This window comes from Vanacampus margaritifer, chromosome 13 (genome assembly GCF_051991255.1).
Source record: "Vanacampus margaritifer isolate UIUO_Vmar chromosome 13, RoL_Vmar_1.0, whole genome shotgun sequence".
NCBI classification, from domain to species: domain Eukaryota; kingdom Metazoa; phylum Chordata; class Actinopteri; order Syngnathiformes; family Syngnathidae; genus Vanacampus; species Vanacampus margaritifer.
Window position 1 is genome coordinate 21,013,714 of NC_135444.1, and position 18,785 is coordinate 21,032,498.

The window sequence follows — 18,785 nt, forward strand, 5'->3', positions numbered from 1 at the left end:
AGGCTGCAGTAAAAGCCTGGTAAAAGATTTAAAGTCAAGACTGCAACAGTTTGGCTAAAGGGTCGCAGGCTTGATAAAGTTGCTTCTGCTGTTTTGGTGAACAACAGGGTTCAAATGGGCTCAGCTGTAGTTAAAAGACCGAAACAGGTCATGTGACACCCCCAAACGCCATTTGGCTTAGCTGATGATGATTATTATTATTATTATTATTATTTGCGATCTGTAATCACTCGCTATGACGGCGTCAAATTAAACTTATTAATGTTAGACAATGAGGGCACCTCATTCATATTCAGCTCTTCTAATTAACAATTTATCGCCGTGCAACGTCGTCTATCTCGCCGATCAGCCAGATAGCAAAATAATAATCAGAATGATAAAATGGCCGCCATTTGCATTCACGCCACGCAAATTCTGCTCTAATTTACATGTCAAGTGTTAACTTTTTTTTTTATTTCTGACCTAATTCCTAATCTAACTTTACATGAGGTGGCTTTGAGACGTTAGTCTTTCTTTTAAATCCATGACTTATCTGATTTTACGCTGACCTGAAATTGACTGTGCTACAGCTCCCTCTGCTGGCATAAAGACGTACTGCAAGGAGATGACTGGAAGACAACCTGTAACTATGTTTTTCTAGAGCCTAACCTGCGTGGAGGTGGAAAAGCAAAAAGCTGGGACGTCACGGGGGTGGAAAAGTTCCACGTGACATCACTTTTCCATGATCTGTTACCTTAAAAGCAACTGCCACCATCCGACAACTATATTATACATCCCTCCTGGTGTTGGCTAGATTACACAGTGTGAAAGGGGCAGGCGGATACATTTCAGGCCAACAAAGAACTTTTGCAACCAATTTTCCATAAACTGTGCTAGAATGGAATGCAAATCTAGGTTGGGGTGTAAAGTTTAACATACGTTTGTTGTGTTTAAGCAACAGTTGCTGTATCACACTAGAAGTCAACTTCAGAATTCCGTCTTCCTTTTCTAGCTCAGATTTTTAAGTCAACTGTGTGAAACTGTGTGTAAAACGGGTTTACGCTCCAAGAGACACATTTCACACAATAACGCATTCTTGTCACGGAAAGCATGTCAGCAATTTCTACCCTGTGAGCATCAAGTGCGTTAAAAGTGAACCCGGTCGTCACCCCTTTAACCGCCCGCGTTGTGCCGTAAATCCCGCCGGTGCCGGGACGACATTCGTTTTGATTTGAAAGTCGTCGGCGCAATTAGGGAAATGTAGGTTGGAAAATAAACAGGCAGACGCCACCGCAAATTAATTATGCGTCCAGCAAGCTGTCAGACTGTAGGCCATATGGCCAGTGTGGGAACGTGTATTAATGGAGGGGTTATTGGGGGGTTTATTGAGAGGGAGGGGGGGGGGGTTGTAGGCCTGCCACACCGAAATTCTCACAGATATTTGAGGGTGGGACCTTGTCAACAGAGCATGCTGAGAGGCCAACAAGAACGTGAACTCGTTCATTGACGGCTGTTGACGTCAATTTTAACCAGGTTGCCAGTCAAAGAGTAAGCAAACAGCTTGAAACCCTCATTTGAGACCCTAAAACCTCATTTGACACAGACTTGAAATCATACTTTGACTCACTAACTTCAAGCCATAACTGTGTCTTGACAACTTTCAAAGTCCAAACCTGGCTTTGAACCTTATTTTGAAAACATAAAACATGTTTGAAATACTAACCTCGGACTGAAATATGAACCCAGACTTGAAGCCTGAATTTGAAGCTCAAAGCATTAAACCTTAAAAACCTTAATTCTGGGTTGAAACCCAAACTTGAAAGCTGAGCCCTCTCTTGAAACCCTACTATGAAAATCCATCCCTGGTTTAAAACCCTAAACCAGGTTTGAAACTAAAGCCTAGAAGCCTGTCTTGAAACCCGACTTTGAATTGCATCAAAATGTTCACCCTTGTTGGAAACCCTAACTTTTGTCTTAAAACCCTAATTTGGTGCCTTAACCCTGTCTAAGACTCACTTTGAAACCACAATTTGTTAAAAGTTTACTTTAGAAGGATTAGGTTATTTTTAATACCCCAATTTGAAACCCCACCCCACCATCTTGAAACATTTGCTTCAACCTTTACTTTAAAAGCTCAACCATCTTGAAACCTTGTTTTGAAAGTCTACCCCTTGTCTCGAAAACTATCCATTGCGTAAAACCCTACCTTAAAAATCTACCTTTTGCTTGAAACCCTAATCCAAAATCCAAGTACTGTCTTGAAATCTTACTTTGAAGCCCTACATATAATGGACTTAATGTAATACGTGCCTGGAAGACACCGCATGTGTGTGCGGTGTCAGGTTTCCGGGCCGCCATTAACCTCATTCACGGAGATAGCAGATTATTGGCACAATCAGCGTAATTTGCATAAATGATGGCGGGATTATTACGGCGGCGGCAGACGACTAATCCGCGATCATGTGATGATTGCACGCTACGTGTCTGAGAAAAGCGCAGATAAACTGCATGGAACGGAAAATGTTCTCACACCGCATCACAACACACATCGCGATGATGATCATTCAATTTAGTATCAAAAATATAAAAATAGTGCCTACTGGGGTTATCAAAAACGACGTTAGGTGGCGGAAAAATCTTACTTTGATACCCTAATCACAATTGAAACCTTAACTTTGTCTTGAAACCCTAACACTTAACCATTGTTTGAAACCGTAACCAAGAATGAAAACCGTAAACCTGTCGAACGGCAGTCAGGCTCACCTGTTTTCTGGTTCGGTCATGTGACGTCAGCTTCGCATGCTGAGCACTGCGACATCATTTTCAGTCGACAGCAAGAGGCTGGAGAAGACAAAATGGCCGCCCCTTGAGATAGATACAAACAAGTGGATTTTGCTGCTTAATTAATATTCCACAAATTCAATATTAAATAATCACAATACCGTTTTTAGACTAGTGGGGGCGCATACAACATAATTGTGAATAGAAGATGCGCTATTAGTCCGTCCACCTAAACCGGAAGTACTTCATCTTTCGAGACGACAGGGAATTAACAATCTGCTTCATATCCTTTAACCTCCATGGCATGTACTGTTCGAATTGTTTTTTTTAAATTGTATTCAATTTCCCCGCATATTTTGTATACTGTTTATTTTTCAAATAAAGCTTATTTAAAAAATAAAAAAAAAAGATTAAAAACTGTTTTTATACTTCTAATCTATAAAAAAGAAAAAGAAAAAAACATATACGTGTACTTATTGTAAATAGCATTTACAGCAGTGTAAAAAGTTGTGTGAACAGAAAGTTGGATGCTTTTCGAGCGAGCTAAATGACAACCAACATGGGCAACAGGGGGCGAGCTCAAAATGGACACCAAATGCATGACAAACGTCAAGGCGGCGAACTCACCGAGGCCACAAGGCACTTTTTGTTTTGTCTGTTGATAAATAAACAGGCGGTGGCCCATCTGCCGTCAATATTACCGCAGTTTTGTTTTAACATGGTAACAAAGATGCGTTGCTTCCACGCGCTCACAAAGGGGATCAAATGACCGCATCGCCACCAAATACTTACATTATTCACTGCAAGTGGCTGTTTCCGTGATGACGTCATTGGTCATTAGCTCAGTAGTTTTAGAACTCAGAACCAACTGTTTTAGTTTAATTTGATTATTAATTGCCATATTTAGATAAGTGTTTGTATTATTGGTTTTATTTTATATTCGATTACATGACACATTTTATTTTAGATTCAAGTGTTAAATTAAAACTTGTGTATTTTCATTAGGTACCCCCAAACAAGGTAACGAGATACATTGTGCAAATACAGTCAGATTTACAAATACAACAATGCTATTCATAGTACAGTATAAATATTAAAACATGCTGTTGATGCTTTGATTGCAATTGTGCTGTACTTTGTCTCCCTCTAGTGGTCTGACGGGTATCTTGCAGGCAGAAACTACCATCAGATTCAAGTCAACCAAAGATAGGCAACAAGTACAAAAACGTGATTTAATATTTTATTAAAAACTTGTTGGGACACCACATACTCAATACTGGACAGTATGCAAAATGTGATATACCGTACAGTATATTCATACTGCACTGCCTGAAAATGATATTTCATGGCGTATTTCACAGTATGTGAAGAAGCGCAAACCCTATTTCAGTAGTTCACTTCAAAAAGTATGTAAGAAAAAATAAATATTTTACGCTGTGCTCTGTCTATAATATGAGTTTCACTAAAACTGGTCATCGTAAATAAGTGTTTGTTTTTGGGGGTATGAAAACAGCTGGATTCATTATTATTATTATTATTATTATTAAACAGTCAAGAGGAAGCAATACAGAAGCAAAATTAGATGGGGCAAAGAATCAAACCTTGAGGCACTCCACTGGTTTCCAATGCAAAAGATATACAAAATGATGTTTTATCTCCAACTGTGAGGTTAAAGAAATATTCCGCTGCTGCTTCAAGATGAATTCCACTTCTTCAGGATGACTTCTGCCGCGTCCAGCGTTTCGTCTCTCTGTCATCACAAATACACAAAACAAAAATATATACAGTAAATATTAATAATAATAATAATATTAATAATAATAACTGCTGTTTACCTTGATGAAGCAAAGACGAATATATTTCTCAAAATCCTTGGTAGATTCCTCCCCAACAAACGCCGTGACAGGAATGGCCGCCAGTTTCTACATCAAATATCACGTTATTTAAGAATTCTGAATAATGATTGATTCCTCTCGGAATGTTTCATGAGTAGACACAAAAAGTCTCACGAAGACATGCTGGAAAAGACACAAGAAGAAAAAAGCTATAACTGGTTTTGGGCTCAATTTGGCCATTTCCACGGGTCCTTCAAAGGTGAACTCGTTTTAAGGATTTTGTCCGACTGCTACCAATTGACGCACAAATATAGATATAGCTCAGTCAATTTACCTTTTCTTTAATCATCCACTTGACAAACTTGTAGTCATAGGCTTCGTCGCTCGCCATGTGTGACAGGTCCTGATCTACAGGTAAAAAAAGGCATCAACATCCACAAGTTCCTTCCAATCTTAAAAATACAATCATTAAAAACAACAATGAATCAATTGATCGTTCACTTTCCTGCAACCTTGATCAATTTAGTCAAACGCTCATCCCCAGCAGTGACATTAGCGGTTAGCATTTAGCCTAGCTGACATCTCTTGAAAACTTTCTCTATCCCTTAAAAATAGTACTTCACATAACTAACAATGTGTAACATCTTTAACATCATTCCTGTCGAGCTTTTTACAAACGTCGTAAAAATGGCTAAAATTGACGCGCTAGCGTTAGCGTAGGAGCTCACTTAGCGCTGTGACGTCGGCCAACATGAAGTAACCTCCCTCAGGGATGATTGGTGACAGCCCGGCCTCACGCAGGATGGCGGCCAGCCGGTCCCGCTTCCCCTCCAGCTCCTCGGCCAGCGACGTGAAGTAGCACTCGGGCTGACCCATCAGCTTGTAGTTCAGGAGCAAACTTTGCGCCACGGCCTCCTGCGAGGAAACCGACTCGTTACAATCCCAAACCTTTCTTAGCTTTCATTGCTGTTTTTTTTCCTACACTTGCCTGTAGTGGCGTTGGGCAGGTGTACAGCGTGTTCTGCATGACGGTCTGAAGATGGCGGATCAGGTGCTCGGGTCCAATAGACCAACCAAGCTAAGAGAGGAGACAACAATTCCAGAATAACTCCATTTGTAAAAACACAGGAAGTCAAGCAGCCTTTCCAAGTGGTGACATTAGCAGTTAGCACTAGCTGTACATTTGAAAACAGAAAATCCCTTCATCCCTCAACTAGTCACCCAAAAATAACAATTAATTAATAGTTATTTGTAGTGACGTGAGCATTTCACATTTTAGGTTACATCTTAAACAAAGAAAATTCCCTTTCGTTCATAAAAAAAATAAATGAAAGAAATGTAGCTCAGCGTGCCCCTCGCTAGTGACTTTAGCCATAAGCAATTAGCTTAGCTCGGATGCAATTCTTTTAACACTGAAAATCCCTTCATCTCTTCAAAACACCATAAGCATTCATAAAAAAAAATTTTTTTATTAATAGATAGTTAATTTTTGCCGTAATTGCTGAAAGAAATTCAGTCAAATGTGCATCCCTGCCATTAGCGGTTAACATTTAGCCTAGATCAGTTTCAACAATGAAAATGTCTTCATTTATCCGTCAATGAATTAACTGATTGTTAATTTTCCACAAAAGGAAAGAAATAAAGCGTTATCAAAAATGTCCATCCGAAGCAGTGATTTAGTTTTGCCATTTTGGTTTCAAGCGGCAATTTCAGGGTCACATTGATCAAAATGGTGTCTCACTTTCCATCCGGTGACACTGAAGGTCTTTCCCGCACTGCCGATGGTGATGGTTCGATCCCACATTCCGGGCAATGTCGCTGCAAAGATGCCGAAAAATTCAATCAGTCAATCAATTTGCAATAGCTACCATAACCGCAACAAAATGCATAGAGGTTTATTTCAATGATAAAATATAAAACCTATTTAATTCATTTCATTATTTATAATTGACATAATTAATGAAATAATTATTTTATAATATAAATAAAAGATTGAACATATATGTAAAATTACTTATTTTACTTCTTTTTTTTACAATAAATTTAGTGATTATTAAATTTGATAAATTAACTCATTCACTGCCATTGACAGCTATGGACGTCAAAAATTATTTTGAACTATTGCTATTAGTTTCACATTTTTCCCACTTTTGTTAACAAGAGTATGAATACCTAGGAAAAAAATTATACATTTAGAACAGATATAAAAATGTGTGATTAATCGTGAGTTAACTATTGAAGTCATGCGATTAATTACACTTTTAAAAAATTGATCGTCTTGACGCCCAGAATTTTTTTATAATATAGATATTAGAGCATCAGGTGATTAAAATGTTTAATTGTGATTAATCACATGAATTCACTAGTTAACTCAAGAGTAATCAAGAATTTTATATCTGTTCTAAATGTACAATACATCTTTTTCTAGGTTTTCATAGTCTTGTTAACAAAAGTGGAAAAAAATGTGAAACTAATAGAAATAGTTCAAATGAATTTTTGACGTCTATAGCCGTCAATGGCAGTGAATGAGTTGATATGCATGTATTTTTAAGTATTGAAAAAAAAAACATTATTACTGGTAAAAAGCAAATTTTAAGGACAAAAACAGCTGGATTAATACACTCTTGAATATATCAATGCTCAGATTAAAGTCATAACTTGCCCAATTTCTTCAGAAAAAGCAGTTTCCCACCTCACGTACCAATTTTATGATGCTGGTGTCCACGGTAGACCATCCACTCGTAGACCTCGTCGCTGAAGCACAACGTGTCGTGTTTGACGCACAAGTCGGCGATCATCTGCAGCTCCTCTCTGGTGAAAACCTGCAGGAAGGATCACCTTGTTGAAAGTGGGCGGGGCCTATAGTGGCTTTGTGTGTTTTTTTGTCCTACATGCCTTCCCGATGGGGTTGTGGGGGGTGTTGATGAGGATGGCCTTGGTCTTGGAGTTGAATTTACTGGCGAGCTCCACCGGATCCAGGAACCAGTCAGCGCTGGAGGTGGTTTTCTTGCCGGATTTCTGCATGGAGAAGAGTGTAGCAAAGGTGCGTATGAATGAACAGCTCATCTTTGCCAATATTCTTTGACGTGTTTCATTCAGTCTTTTTTTTTTTTAAGGCTGATGTTGTAAGATAAGTTTGAAATAACTGATTAATTACCCAGCCCTATCCAAAAAGAATTCCAATTGCTGCTTACAGGTCGTAGTGGTATCAGGACAGGTTTGGCCCCTGCCATGCTGACCATGGGCACGTAGCAGTCAAAGAAGGGTTCTATGATGATGACCTCGTCGCCTTCTTCCACCAGAGCTTGCATGGTGCTGAACAAGGAGCCGTAGCCGCCCACCGTTACCAAGACTTCCTTGAGCGGGTCGATGGGTCGACCGTACACTTTGCCGTAAACCTGTGAGAGCGCCTTCACCAACGTCGGGTGTCCCTAAAGCAGCAAAACAACACAAGACAGACAGAGCACGTTAAGATAATGCTAATAAGAATGTAAAGCTAAGTTCTACTATTGCCATGTTAGCTGGCTATAGAATAAAGGGTTTTTTTTGTGGTTGTGTTAGCCAGATACGATAGCAGTGTATGTAAAATAGTCATATGTTAGCTTGTTAAAGCAGAACAATTACACTGTAGTCATGTTATGTGGCTAACTCTACTGTGTGTGAATTAGAAGTGTGTTGTTGGTGTGTTAGCTGGCTAAAGCTAACACTAGTGGTGGGTTTAAAATACAGGTGCACTGCAGTCAAACTTCGTGGCTAAAGCGAACGGTATATGTTAAAATAAGGGTATTATGATGATGCTAGCTGGACAAAGCTAGCAATGTATGTAAACCTAGAGGTGCTACTCACAAAGCCTCGGGTGTACTGGTTCATTTTGTCCACCGACACCGCCTGCACTAGGGAATCCTTGACGTACGGTGGTAGTGAAATATCAGGGAAGCCTTGACCCAGGTTGACCACAGAAGGATCCGCCGCCAGCGACGTAAAAGCCACCCTGGGTTTTACCGCCACAAACTCATGTTAGCGTACTAGCCTATCAAATAATAATGATAATAATACTCACCAGACGTTCTTGTCCAGTCCTTGGATCCTCTTGGTGTTGCCATGTCGGGTCGTCATTGTCGTACGCTGCAATGCACAATCTGCCATGTTTGTTTGTTTTTCTAGCATCCTTCCGAGCTAAGCATTACGCCACTGTTAACGACTTACCTGCGATGAACAAAAACTTCTTCGGAAAGCAAACCTGGAAAAGAGTTGTAGGTGCCTGGCCACGCTCATTCTGCAATTTAGTGTTTCGGTTAATAACCTCATTATGATAAAGTTTCAATAAAGGAAAACTACTGTGCCTTTGACGACAACTAGCACATCGCAAATGGAAGACGTTGTTTATAGTGTGATTTTGTCACCAAGCCGTCTTCTATCACTTTCTAATATTGCGCTGAGCAATCAGCGCCACTTCTTTTTCCATATGGTTCTACTTTATTATCTTAGCACCAAGCAAAGCAAGGCATACACTTTAAAGAACGACATACCAGATCATGTTTTCATGTTTAATATAAATGTATATGTAATACATAACAAGCAACATTTAAATTACTAAATTACTGTGTATACAAAAAAAGTCACACAGTCAACATAACATTTGAGTATAAATTCTGCCTTGCAACTATAACCAACAGGTGATTAATTCTGCCTAGCAACAAGCAAATTTGTCGTTCAAAGGATTTTTTCATTTTTCTGTAATGGCAAACTGCATCATGCATCACATTAGATTTTCTGAGAATCGTTGCTCACTATATAAAATTCTATTTTTAATGAATTACTAGTAATATGTTCGTAAAAAGCCCTCATTGTTACTTTTTTTTTTTTTATAACTCCAGTTTAATTTGTGGACGTTATCATTACTTGCAGTAACGTGGTGTTCCATCGGGTGGGACTTGCTGCACATTCAATGCTCTTAAAAGACGTCGAAGAAGAAAAACAGGAAGCATCGCCGGCAAATAACATTGCATTGACAATGTTTCACTTTACTAAGTCAAATGTATAACGTTGCTCCTTCGTCATGTTACAAGATTTAATATCGTACCGTTAAGGCGAGCTTTACCGCAAAACACGAGCAAGACATAAGCAAATCTCGCCAGCGAGTGCCACTTAATACAGCCCGCCCGCCATGCACTAACGTGCTTTAAGCGTAATCGCGCAGTCTTGGCGCCTCCAGTTTCAACAAAAAATACAGATTTGCAATGCAATTTAAAAAAATGACGAGCCAATGTGCCCGCGGCTACACTTACCTACAAACTGCGAAAAGATGCGTTCAAGTGCAAGCCAGGAAGAAGCAGTATCACGGCAGTTTTCACTAACTTCATTTGTTCTACGCGTGGCAACTTTTTTTGTCGCTTTTATAAATAAATGTTTTAAAAAAGGGCTGATAAACAGTTATAATAGAATACTGTGGGAATCAAAACATTTATATTCGAACAAGCGAGTCACTTCTTCTCCAGCGAGGGATAATGACTGCGGATAATCTACGATCTGTTTTTATGATAGAGCACATGAAGGCATCACAGTTGGACCATGTGACCCGGAGAAGTCAGGTTCGTATGGTCTTTCGCCTTTTCCAGAACAAACATAATTTTATACTTAATAATTATTCATGAAGTGTTTGGTAATCACATGGCACTGCCAACACTCTATATGTGTCCAAACTGTATTTTTTAATGTGCTGCTTGTGTAAATAAAAGATATATGCAATTAAAAAAAAAGACTTTTCAAGAAAATACAACTTTTTTTAAAAAAAACAACAACAACTGTTTGCTTTAAAAATATATACTTTCTTAGAAACATTGCTTTTAATTTAAAGGATAACTAAACAGGAAGTCAGACTCTTGCTCTACCCCTCACTAATATTTGAAATTGAACATATAAACTCTTTTCTTTCTTCCTATTCTTGTTTTCTTTTTTACTTCAATTTATATTTCAGACTTGTAATGTGTTTTCTTTATGTTTATATGTTCAATTAAAAAATAAAAGTAAAAAATAAATCAGCGCTCAAAGTGGGTGTTGCCTGGAGGATCTTGGGTTGTGAATGGGGAGAGGGTGGGCGTGGTCTGGCTGTGATTGACAACAGCAACTAAGAAGCCTAATAAGGAGGCGTGTACGAGAATGAGCCGGTGGGTGGTGGTGGGAGACTACGTCATGTGAAACAAGTGACAATTTTTTTGACCCAAGTAAAGGATCTGACCAACATTTATGAGTTGTTTTACACTAAAAGACCCATTTCTTGACTCAAAGTTGGGTCAAATTGACCCAAATAGAGTATCGATCCATTTTTGACCCATAGTTGGGTTATTTTTGACCCAACTGTTTTTATTGTGTACTCAAGATGAACTGAGCGAGAAGTGTGCAGACTTAAATCTGGTATCGATAACGGTATGAATCAATGACCTTCATAAACAATGTATATGACTGATGCGTATAGTAAAAATCAATGGGGATGTTGCAAATGATATAATGTGATCGATGTAACCTGTAATAACGTGTCTGAAAGGAGAAAAAAATAGAAGAAAAAATCACATGTCATATTTCAAACTCAAGGTTAACAAAAGGATCAAATGAAACCCTACATCGAAAAACGAACCCTATTGAAGTCCAATTTGACGCCTTTTGCAATAGTTTGTGTAACTGAATTATACTCATACAATAAATAATAATAATAATAAAAACTATACAAATAAATCAATAATGTGTAAACATCAAATGTTACAGATAAATAACTATTTGTAGCATTTAACTCAGATGGAAGACGACAAGTTGTTTAGTTCGAGTCTCCGCCTGGCAGTGTTGCGTTCGGTTCGGCTCACCTCGTCTCGTGTTTCGTCCACGCCCCGATCCACGTCTACCCCGCCTCCGATCATGGCAAGCATCCACGCCTGCCCGGCGCTTGCTGTGCTCGGCACTGCACGGCCGACCCTCCTGGAGGCGGGCAGGAAAGCATTCCGGGACCGGAGGCAGCCAAGCAAGAACCGCCGCATCCCGGCGATGACGAAGAGACACGACCCGGTGGCCGTTTGAGAGAAGAAGAAAAGACCCTCGAAAGGGAGGCGAACCACCGAGGTAACATTACTTTTTTTCTTTTTTAATTCACTGCAGCATCCTCGTTTATCGTGCATATTCAACGCAACCGTTTCCACGAGTGTTTTCATTCTGCACTGCGGTTAGACCGTGTAGTTTTTTGTAATACCTCCCCCAAGGCCAAGGACACACACACGCACACACGCACACACACTCACATATGCATGTGTTGTTTGTCGTAAGAAGTCTGGGTGTGTTCCAAACATGTCTGTTTTTGGATTCATTTGGAATCGGGGACACATTTCCTGTCAGGAAAGGGATGAGGTGGAGGATGTGTGGCTTGCTGGCTGACTCATCGGGTGGGAATGGGAATTTTCCTTTAGACAAAGTGGACCCTTTTGGCCTCATAACTTCTGACCATCATAACAAGCTAAAATTGGGACCATAGTCATGTATTTATTGGTTATGAATGATAGTTTGCAATCATGTGCAGCCACGTTGCATCGCTATTGAGAGCAGTTTTGCATATTTAATACAATAAATGGCCACTTTAAACCAAAATGGCTGACCTCACTTGCCTTTTCATGCATGGCTTCTTGAGACTTTTTTTTGTAGATCTTCTCATGATAGACATGCCTAAATTTCCTGTTGCCAAATTAAACTGGTTTTGGGAGCTGTATTTTTTTAAAATAATAACATGTTGGTGTGTCGTTTTAATAACGGCACAAAAGTGGAGTATCCCAACTGTCTCAATAAAAACATCCTGTGCAAAGCATTCCATCCGTAATGTGACCTTCTGCGAGGCTTTTTAAGCAAGCGCTCCCCTTTTCTAACTGCTGTCCTCTGTCATTGCAGGCATCATCATGATTCCCGTGATGGAATTCCGGCAGTTCTCGGAGCAGCAGCCCGCCTTCCGTGTCCTAAAGCCGTGGTGGGACGTGTTCACCGACTACCTATCCGTCATCATGCTCATGATCGGCGTGTTCGGATGCACGCTCCAGGTCAGTTCTCCAGTTGGCAAACACCCAGATGCGCTCATTTCCCGCTGCCTTATTTGATTCGGTTTTTCTACAACCTGAACACGGCAGCAAAGGAGGCATTCAGCAGCGGAAAATTCCCCCCAGCCGGTCCCTTCTTGTAAACATAAGGCTGCAAACTGCAGATGCTTGACCTTTTTTTCTGTGTGCCTTTTCTTGTTATTTTTTTTTTTTGCAGAAACTTGGCACCATTCAACATAACAGTACGCCTCTTTTCATGCACACAGAAAGATGTAGTGTGAAAGGGACTTTCTGTGTTGGTCCTTTTCACACAGAAAAGGAACACGGGGTTCAAATGGGAAAAGTCTGGCCTTAAAGGATAGTGTGGAAGAAGCCAGGAAAGGCCACGGTTGAACTTTTCAAACCCCGATTCTGTGTCGGTACCTTTCACACAGAACAGCAACAGAAAAGTTCAGGCAGCATGGAAGGATCTTTTACCATAGACAGGAACTACACTGGGCAACTTTTCAGTTGGCTTTATAAGGACCTTTGGTTACAGCCTCCCAGCCAGGTCGACTTTGACCGCCCGTTTTTTGGCGGTATAACTTTCACGCAAAACAGTGACACAGGAAGAAGACTGAAAGAAATCTGGCTTTGACGGGGAACGTGAAAGAGAGCTTTGATACGGCTTCCAAAGCCATAACATTCGTGGATCATCTTTAATCCTCCTATCAAAGTTGGTATCTTTCAAAATGAACGTCTCAGACAAAATCGGGCCATGTGGCTGCTGTTTGACGCTTACGCTCATAAAAATGTGTGGGTTGACTCGAGAAAAGCAGCTTTGAAAAGCACTTTGACAACTGATTTGGTATTGGCTATGAAGCTAAGGAATTCATGGGTGGCCTTCGGTACCTTTCTTACAGAACGATGAAAAAAAAAAAGACTTTTTTTTTTTTTTTTACTAACTCAATGACAGGTAAAATTGCACAAGAACCCGGGAACCAAAAACTAGAAAGACATCTTTACCTGTCCCCTAACTCAGTTGTTTTCAACCACGGTCCTCGAGTACTCTTATCCAGCCTGTTTTCCATGTCCCCCGCAAGCAACACAGGTGTTTCAAACGATCAGCTAATCAGCAAGCTCCTCGTGAAGCCTGATAATGGTCCTCAGCTGTGTTGGCTGGGGGAGACATGGAAAACAGGCTGGATAGGTGTACTCGAGGAACGGGGCTGGGGACCAGTGAGTTAGGGCAGTGGTCCTCAACCCTGATCCTCAGGGACCGGTATCCAGCCTGTTTTCCATGTCTCCTTAGCCAACACGGCTGAGGATCATTATCAGGCTTCACGAGGAGCTTGCTGATTAGCTGATCGTTGAAACAGCCAACACAGGTGGAGATCGTTATCAGCCTTCTCCAGAGATTGCTGATGATATGAATCACCTGTGTTGGCTGTGGGAGGCATGGAAAACAGGCTGGATACCGGTCCTCGAGGACCAGGGTTGAGGACCACTGAGTTAGGGTACTGGTTAGGGCAGAGGTGGGCAATCTCGGTCCTCGAGGGCCGGAGTCCTGCAGGTTTTGGAGGTTTCTCACTTCCAACACAAGCTGATTCCAATCAACAGGATCGTTATCAGGCTTATGCAGAGCTTGCTGATGAGCTGATCATATATCAGCTGTGTTGGAGAAGGGCGACATGCAAAACCTGCAGGACTCTGGCCCTCGATGCCCACCTCTGGGTTAGGGGTACTCGAGGACCGCGGTTGAAAACCAGTGAGTTAGGGGACAGGTAAGCATGTCTCTCTAGATTTTTTTGTCCCTGGGTTCCAGTACCCTAACTCACTGGTTTTCAGCCCCGGTCCGCGAGTACCCCTATCCAACCTGTTTTCCATGTGTCCCCAGCCAACACAGCTGAGGGTCGCTATCAGGCTTCATGCAGAGCTTGCTGATTAGCTGATCATTTGAAACACCTGTGTTGCTTGTGGGAGACATGGACAGCTGGCTGGATAAGGGTACTCGAGGACCGGTATCCAGCCTGTTTTCCATGCCTCCCACAGTCAACAGAGGTGATTCATATCATCAGCTAATCAGCAATCTCTGGAGAAGGCTGATAATGATCTCCACCTGTGTTGGCTGTGGGAGACATGGAAAACAGGCTGGATACCGGTCCCTGAGGATCAGGGTTGAGGACCACTGGATAAGGGTACTCGAGGACCGCCGTTGAGAAACACCGCTAACTTCTAACCCTTAACCCTAATTCAGCACTACCGCCAGCTGCATTTGGTTGACTGCTACCCTGCTGACACTGGCTTTTGTTGACCTTCTTTCGTAGGTAATGCAAGACAAGATCATCTGCCTCCCGCACAGAACGTCGTCATCCGCCGACAATTCGAGCGAAGTGGCCATGAAGCCTTTGCAGCTCCGTTACAACATCTCGTCCGGGCCGAGAGAAATGAGTGGCCTTAAGACGGACCTGGACCTCCAGCAGTACAGCTTCATCAACCAGATGTGCTACGAGAAGGCACTTCACTGGTACGCCAAATATTTCCCGTACTTGGTTCTGATCCACACGCTTGTCTTCATGGTGTGCAGCAACTTCTGGTTCAAGTTCCCGGGGTCCAGCTCCAAAATTGAGCACTTTATCTCCATGCTGGGCAAGTGCTTTGACTCCCCTTGGACCACCCGGGCTCTCTCCGAGGTTTCTGGAGAAAACCAAGAGGAGACGGAGCACAAAAAAAGCGGCGCTGCGGCAACCCCCGGAGGCGCTGGTTTGGAGGAGACTCAGTCGCTCCGTTCCATCCCGGAAAAAATTGTGGCGGACAAGCCGTCGGCGAGCGTTCTGGATAAAAAGGAAGGCGAACAAGCCAAGGCGCTTTTCGAAAAGGTGAAGAAGTTCCGCTTGCATGTGGAGGAGGGCGACATCCTCTACATCATGTACGTGCGGCAGACGGTTTTCAAGGTGCTCAAGTTCCTGGTGATTGTCATCTACAACAGTTCCCTGGTGGACCAGGTGCGCAACAGGGTGCCCTGCAAGGTGGAGATACAGGACATGACCGGCTACAAGGACTTTGAGTGCAACCACACCATGGCGCACCTCTTCTCTAAGCTCTCCTACTGCTACCTGTGCCTGGTGGCGGTCTACGGACTGACCAGCCTGTACACATCCTACTGGCTGTTCTACCGCTCCCTGAAGGAGTACTCCTTCGAGTATGTGCGTCAAGAAACGGGTATCAGCGACATCCCGGACGTGAAGAACGACTTCGCCTTCATGCTGCACATGATCGACCAGTACGACCCGCTGTACTCCAAGAGGTTCGCCGTCTTCCTGTCCGAGGTCAGCGAGAACAAGCTGAAGCAGCTCAACCTCAACCACGAGTGGACGGCAGAGAAGCTGCGACAGAGACTGCAGGTCAACGCCAACAACTGTCTGGAGCTGCAGCTCTTCATGCTGCCCGGCTTACCCGACACGGTCTTCGAGCTGAGTGAGCTGCAGTCGCTCAAGCTGGAGATCATCAACAACGTGAGCATCCCCGCCTCCGTCTCGAAGCTGGAGAACCTTCAAGAGCTCTCCTTGTATCAATGCTCCATCAAGCTACACACGACGGCCACGTCCTTCCTCAAAGAGAACCTCAAGGTGCTCCGGGTCAAGTTTGACGATGGCAGGGAGTTCCCCAACTGGCTGTACGGCCTCAGGAACCTGGAGGAGCTCCATCTCACTGGCTCGCTTTGCCCAGATGCCTCCAAAAACATCGTCCTGGAGTCTCTGCGTGAAATGAAGTGCCTGAAGACGCTGTCGCTGAAGAGCAATCTGACCAAGATACCGCAGTCCATCGTGGAAGTGTCCAGCCACCTGCAGCGGCTCTACCTGCACAACGACGGCACCAAGCTGGTGATGCTGGGCAACCTGAAGAAGATGGCTAACCTAACCGAGCTGGAGATGGTGCGTTGTGACCTGGAACGCATCCCGCACGTCATCTTCAGCCTCACCGGCCTCCAAGAGCTCGACCTGAAGGAGAACAACCTGCGCTCCATCGAGGAGATTGTCAGTTTCCAGCATCTGCGCAAGCTCACCTGCCTGAAGCTCTGGTACAACGGCATCATGTACATCCCCGAGCACATCAAGAAGCTGGGCAGTCTGGAGCGCCTCTACTTCAGCCACAACAAGATTGAGATCTTGCCCTCGCACCTGTTCCTGTGCAACAAGCTACGCTACCTGGACCTGTGCCACAACGACATCCGTTTCATTCCGCCGGAGATCGGCGTCCTGCAGAGCCTGCAGTACTTCTCGGTGGCCTGCAACAAAATCGAGAACCTTCCAGATGAGCTCTTTTTCTGCAAAAAGCTTAAGACGCTAAAACTGGGTAAGAACTCGCTGTCTGTCCTTTCACCAAAGATCTCCTACCTCGCTCAGCTGACCCACCTGGAGCTCAAGGGGAACCATTTTGAGCTCCTGCCGCAGGAATTGGGCTGCTGCCGGGCGCTCAAGCGCAGCGGTCTGGTGGTCGAGGACGCCTTGTTCGAGACTCTGCCGTCGGACGTCAGGGACCAGATGAAAGCGGAGTAAAGACGCCTTACTGTCACCGCCAGTGCCTGCTGTTTGCTCCCTCACTTCTTTTGTAGGATCTCATGAGCACTATTTTTAGTACATCCGTTTTTCAGTTTCTTGAACCCATTTGGGAAATTTAGCCCCTGAAGCCAGGTTCAATTAGCAGCATGAAATTGGTTGGATATGTCCCAAGCAGTTGTGTCTGAAAATATACAGGAAGTCTGTCATTTTGGTTTGAAGTAATCGCTTTAGCCTCATTTTGGCCATCTCCAGATTTTTCTTTAAAAAAACTAACAGTTTCACTTGCAACGTTAAATTTGGTCGATATGTTAATCATGAGTAGACCCACAACAAAGTTCAAGAAATCATAGTTGAAAACACACGGGAAGTTTGCTATTTTAGCCTCATTTGGGACATTTCCACAGGTCATTCAAAGGTGAACTTGTCCTAGAAATGCAGTGCGATTTCAAATCAAACCATTTTTGCTTACCAACATGCAACTTGGTAAGCATATTTTTCATGTGTAGATAGAAATGGATAGAACGGATAACTCCCCATAAAATGCCAAATGACGATTCCACATAATCTGATCTTGACTAAACGTCTCTTTTGTAGCTGATGTAGATCAGTCAGAATAGAAAAAACACCAAAGATAAAATATTACGTCGTACCTCATCTTTCCCTCTTCTTGTCAAACAGCTTTTTGAGATGATGCCCTACTGCATATTGCCGTTATCCCCGGGAGCTTTGAATCCAGGGCTACTTGACTTTTAGCGCAGCTAATTAAAGGCATGAAGGACTAATTGACCTTATTCAAACTTCATTTACATTCATGGTCACTGGCCACCACATTAGGTACACATTCATGATGTAAAGTGATCAAAATAAGAGCTGCATTAAACATTACAAGAAGAAAAAAAAAAACTCAGTTCACTGAGATATTATTTGAGAAAAGTGCCATTTTGAGTGCCGTATAATATAAGCTAAAGGGGCAAAAACATAATTATGTATACCCTATTTAGGGACTATTAAAGAAATGCAATATTTAAAATTGTCATATCATTTTGTGTACTACATTAATTAAAAAAATTACAATAAATATATTTAAATTTTCTAAACCTGTTTGTTTATATAGTATAACGAAAACTTTTGCGTTTGCAGTTTTTCCTGCACAGATCCTAGATTGTGCAAGTGTACTTAATAAAATGACCAGGAAGCATTTAATGGCTAGTTATTTATGGCTCAAAAGTTTTATTTTGTACACATTTTTTGACACCAAAGGGACATAGCATATATCTTACATTAAGTCATGCCTTAATTAAAGCACTGTATACACAAAAGATTATTTTACGATTTAAAATAAAATTTTGGAACTTTTGTCTGGACTGCTATTATTTCATACCTGACTTTACCGTGTCTTGTTTTTCCAACCATCCATTTTCTATTCTATTCTGTCTTGGCATTTATCTGGTGGACTTAAAGCAGTGCATCTCAATTATATTTTTGCTACCCTCTCACAGTAGTAGCATTTGTCTCTATAAAATTGTTTTAAATACACCTATGCTAATACACCTTGCACACTCTGATAATGAGAGTGCCACCTA

General features: G+C 42.2%; 2 protein-coding genes and 1 long non-coding RNA gene across 9 annotated transcripts in view; 1 reads left to right on the plus strand and 2 right to left on the minus strand.

Annotated features, from left to right (window-relative positions):
* The window catches only part of LOC144062257 (uncharacterized), a 68,263-nt gene extending 64,753 nt beyond the window's left edge, over window positions 1–3,510 (minus strand). Inside the window, exons 1-2 of the long non-coding RNA XR_013296365.1 lie at window positions 3,388–3,510; window positions 2,743–2,844 (exon numbers count right to left, since the gene is read on the minus strand). This is a non-coding gene — a long non-coding RNA (uncharacterized LOC144062257). The remainder of the gene's footprint in view (window positions 1–2,742; window positions 2,845–3,387) is intronic.
* A 476-nt stretch (window positions 3,511–3,986) lies between these two features.
* LOC144062303 (kynurenine--oxoglutarate transaminase 3-like) lies at window positions 3,987–10,161 on the minus strand. 5 transcript variants are annotated; one of them, XM_077583544.1, is made up of 13 exons: window positions 9,884–10,161; window positions 8,802–8,871; window positions 8,656–8,720; window positions 8,442–8,586; window positions 7,790–8,026; window positions 7,491–7,613; window positions 7,297–7,417; window positions 6,337–6,413; window positions 5,584–5,673; window positions 5,324–5,510; window positions 4,930–5,003; window positions 4,596–4,682; window positions 3,987–4,510 (listed from the first exon to the last, which is right to left on the minus strand). In XM_077583544.1, the coding sequence occupies exons 2-13, from the start codon at window positions 8,868–8,870 to the stop codon at window positions 4,454–4,456; spliced, it is 1,332 nt and encodes a 443-aa protein (XP_077439670.1). In that variant the 5' UTR covers window position 8,871; window positions 9,884–10,161; the 3' UTR covers window positions 3,987–4,453. The 5 variants fall into 5 exon arrangements, with proteins under 5 accessions (XP_077439670.1, XP_077439671.1, XP_077439667.1 ...); XM_077583545.1 differs by lacking the exon at window positions 9,884–10,161 and adding an exon at window positions 9,679–9,876; XM_077583541.1 differs by lacking the exon at window positions 9,884–10,161 and adding an exon at window positions 9,498–9,876.
* Window positions 10,162–11,342: 1,181 nt separating this feature from the next.
* Window positions 11,343–18,558, plus strand: lrrc8c (leucine rich repeat containing 8 VRAC subunit C). 3 transcript variants are annotated; one of them, XM_077583538.1, is made up of 3 exons: window positions 11,343–11,705; window positions 12,519–12,664; window positions 14,968–18,558. In XM_077583538.1, the coding sequence occupies exons 2-3, from the start codon at window positions 12,527–12,529 to the stop codon at window positions 17,197–17,199; spliced, it is 2,370 nt and encodes a 789-aa protein (XP_077439664.1). In that variant the 5' UTR covers window positions 11,343–11,705; window positions 12,519–12,526; the 3' UTR covers window positions 17,200–18,558. The 3 variants fall into 3 exon arrangements, with proteins under 3 accessions (XP_077439664.1, XP_077439665.1, XP_077439666.1); XM_077583539.1 differs by lacking the exon at window positions 12,519–12,664; XM_077583540.1 differs by lacking the exons at window positions 11,343–11,705; window positions 12,519–12,664 and adding an exon at window positions 13,229–13,376.
* The last annotated feature ends 227 nt before the right edge of the window (window positions 18,559–18,785 follow it).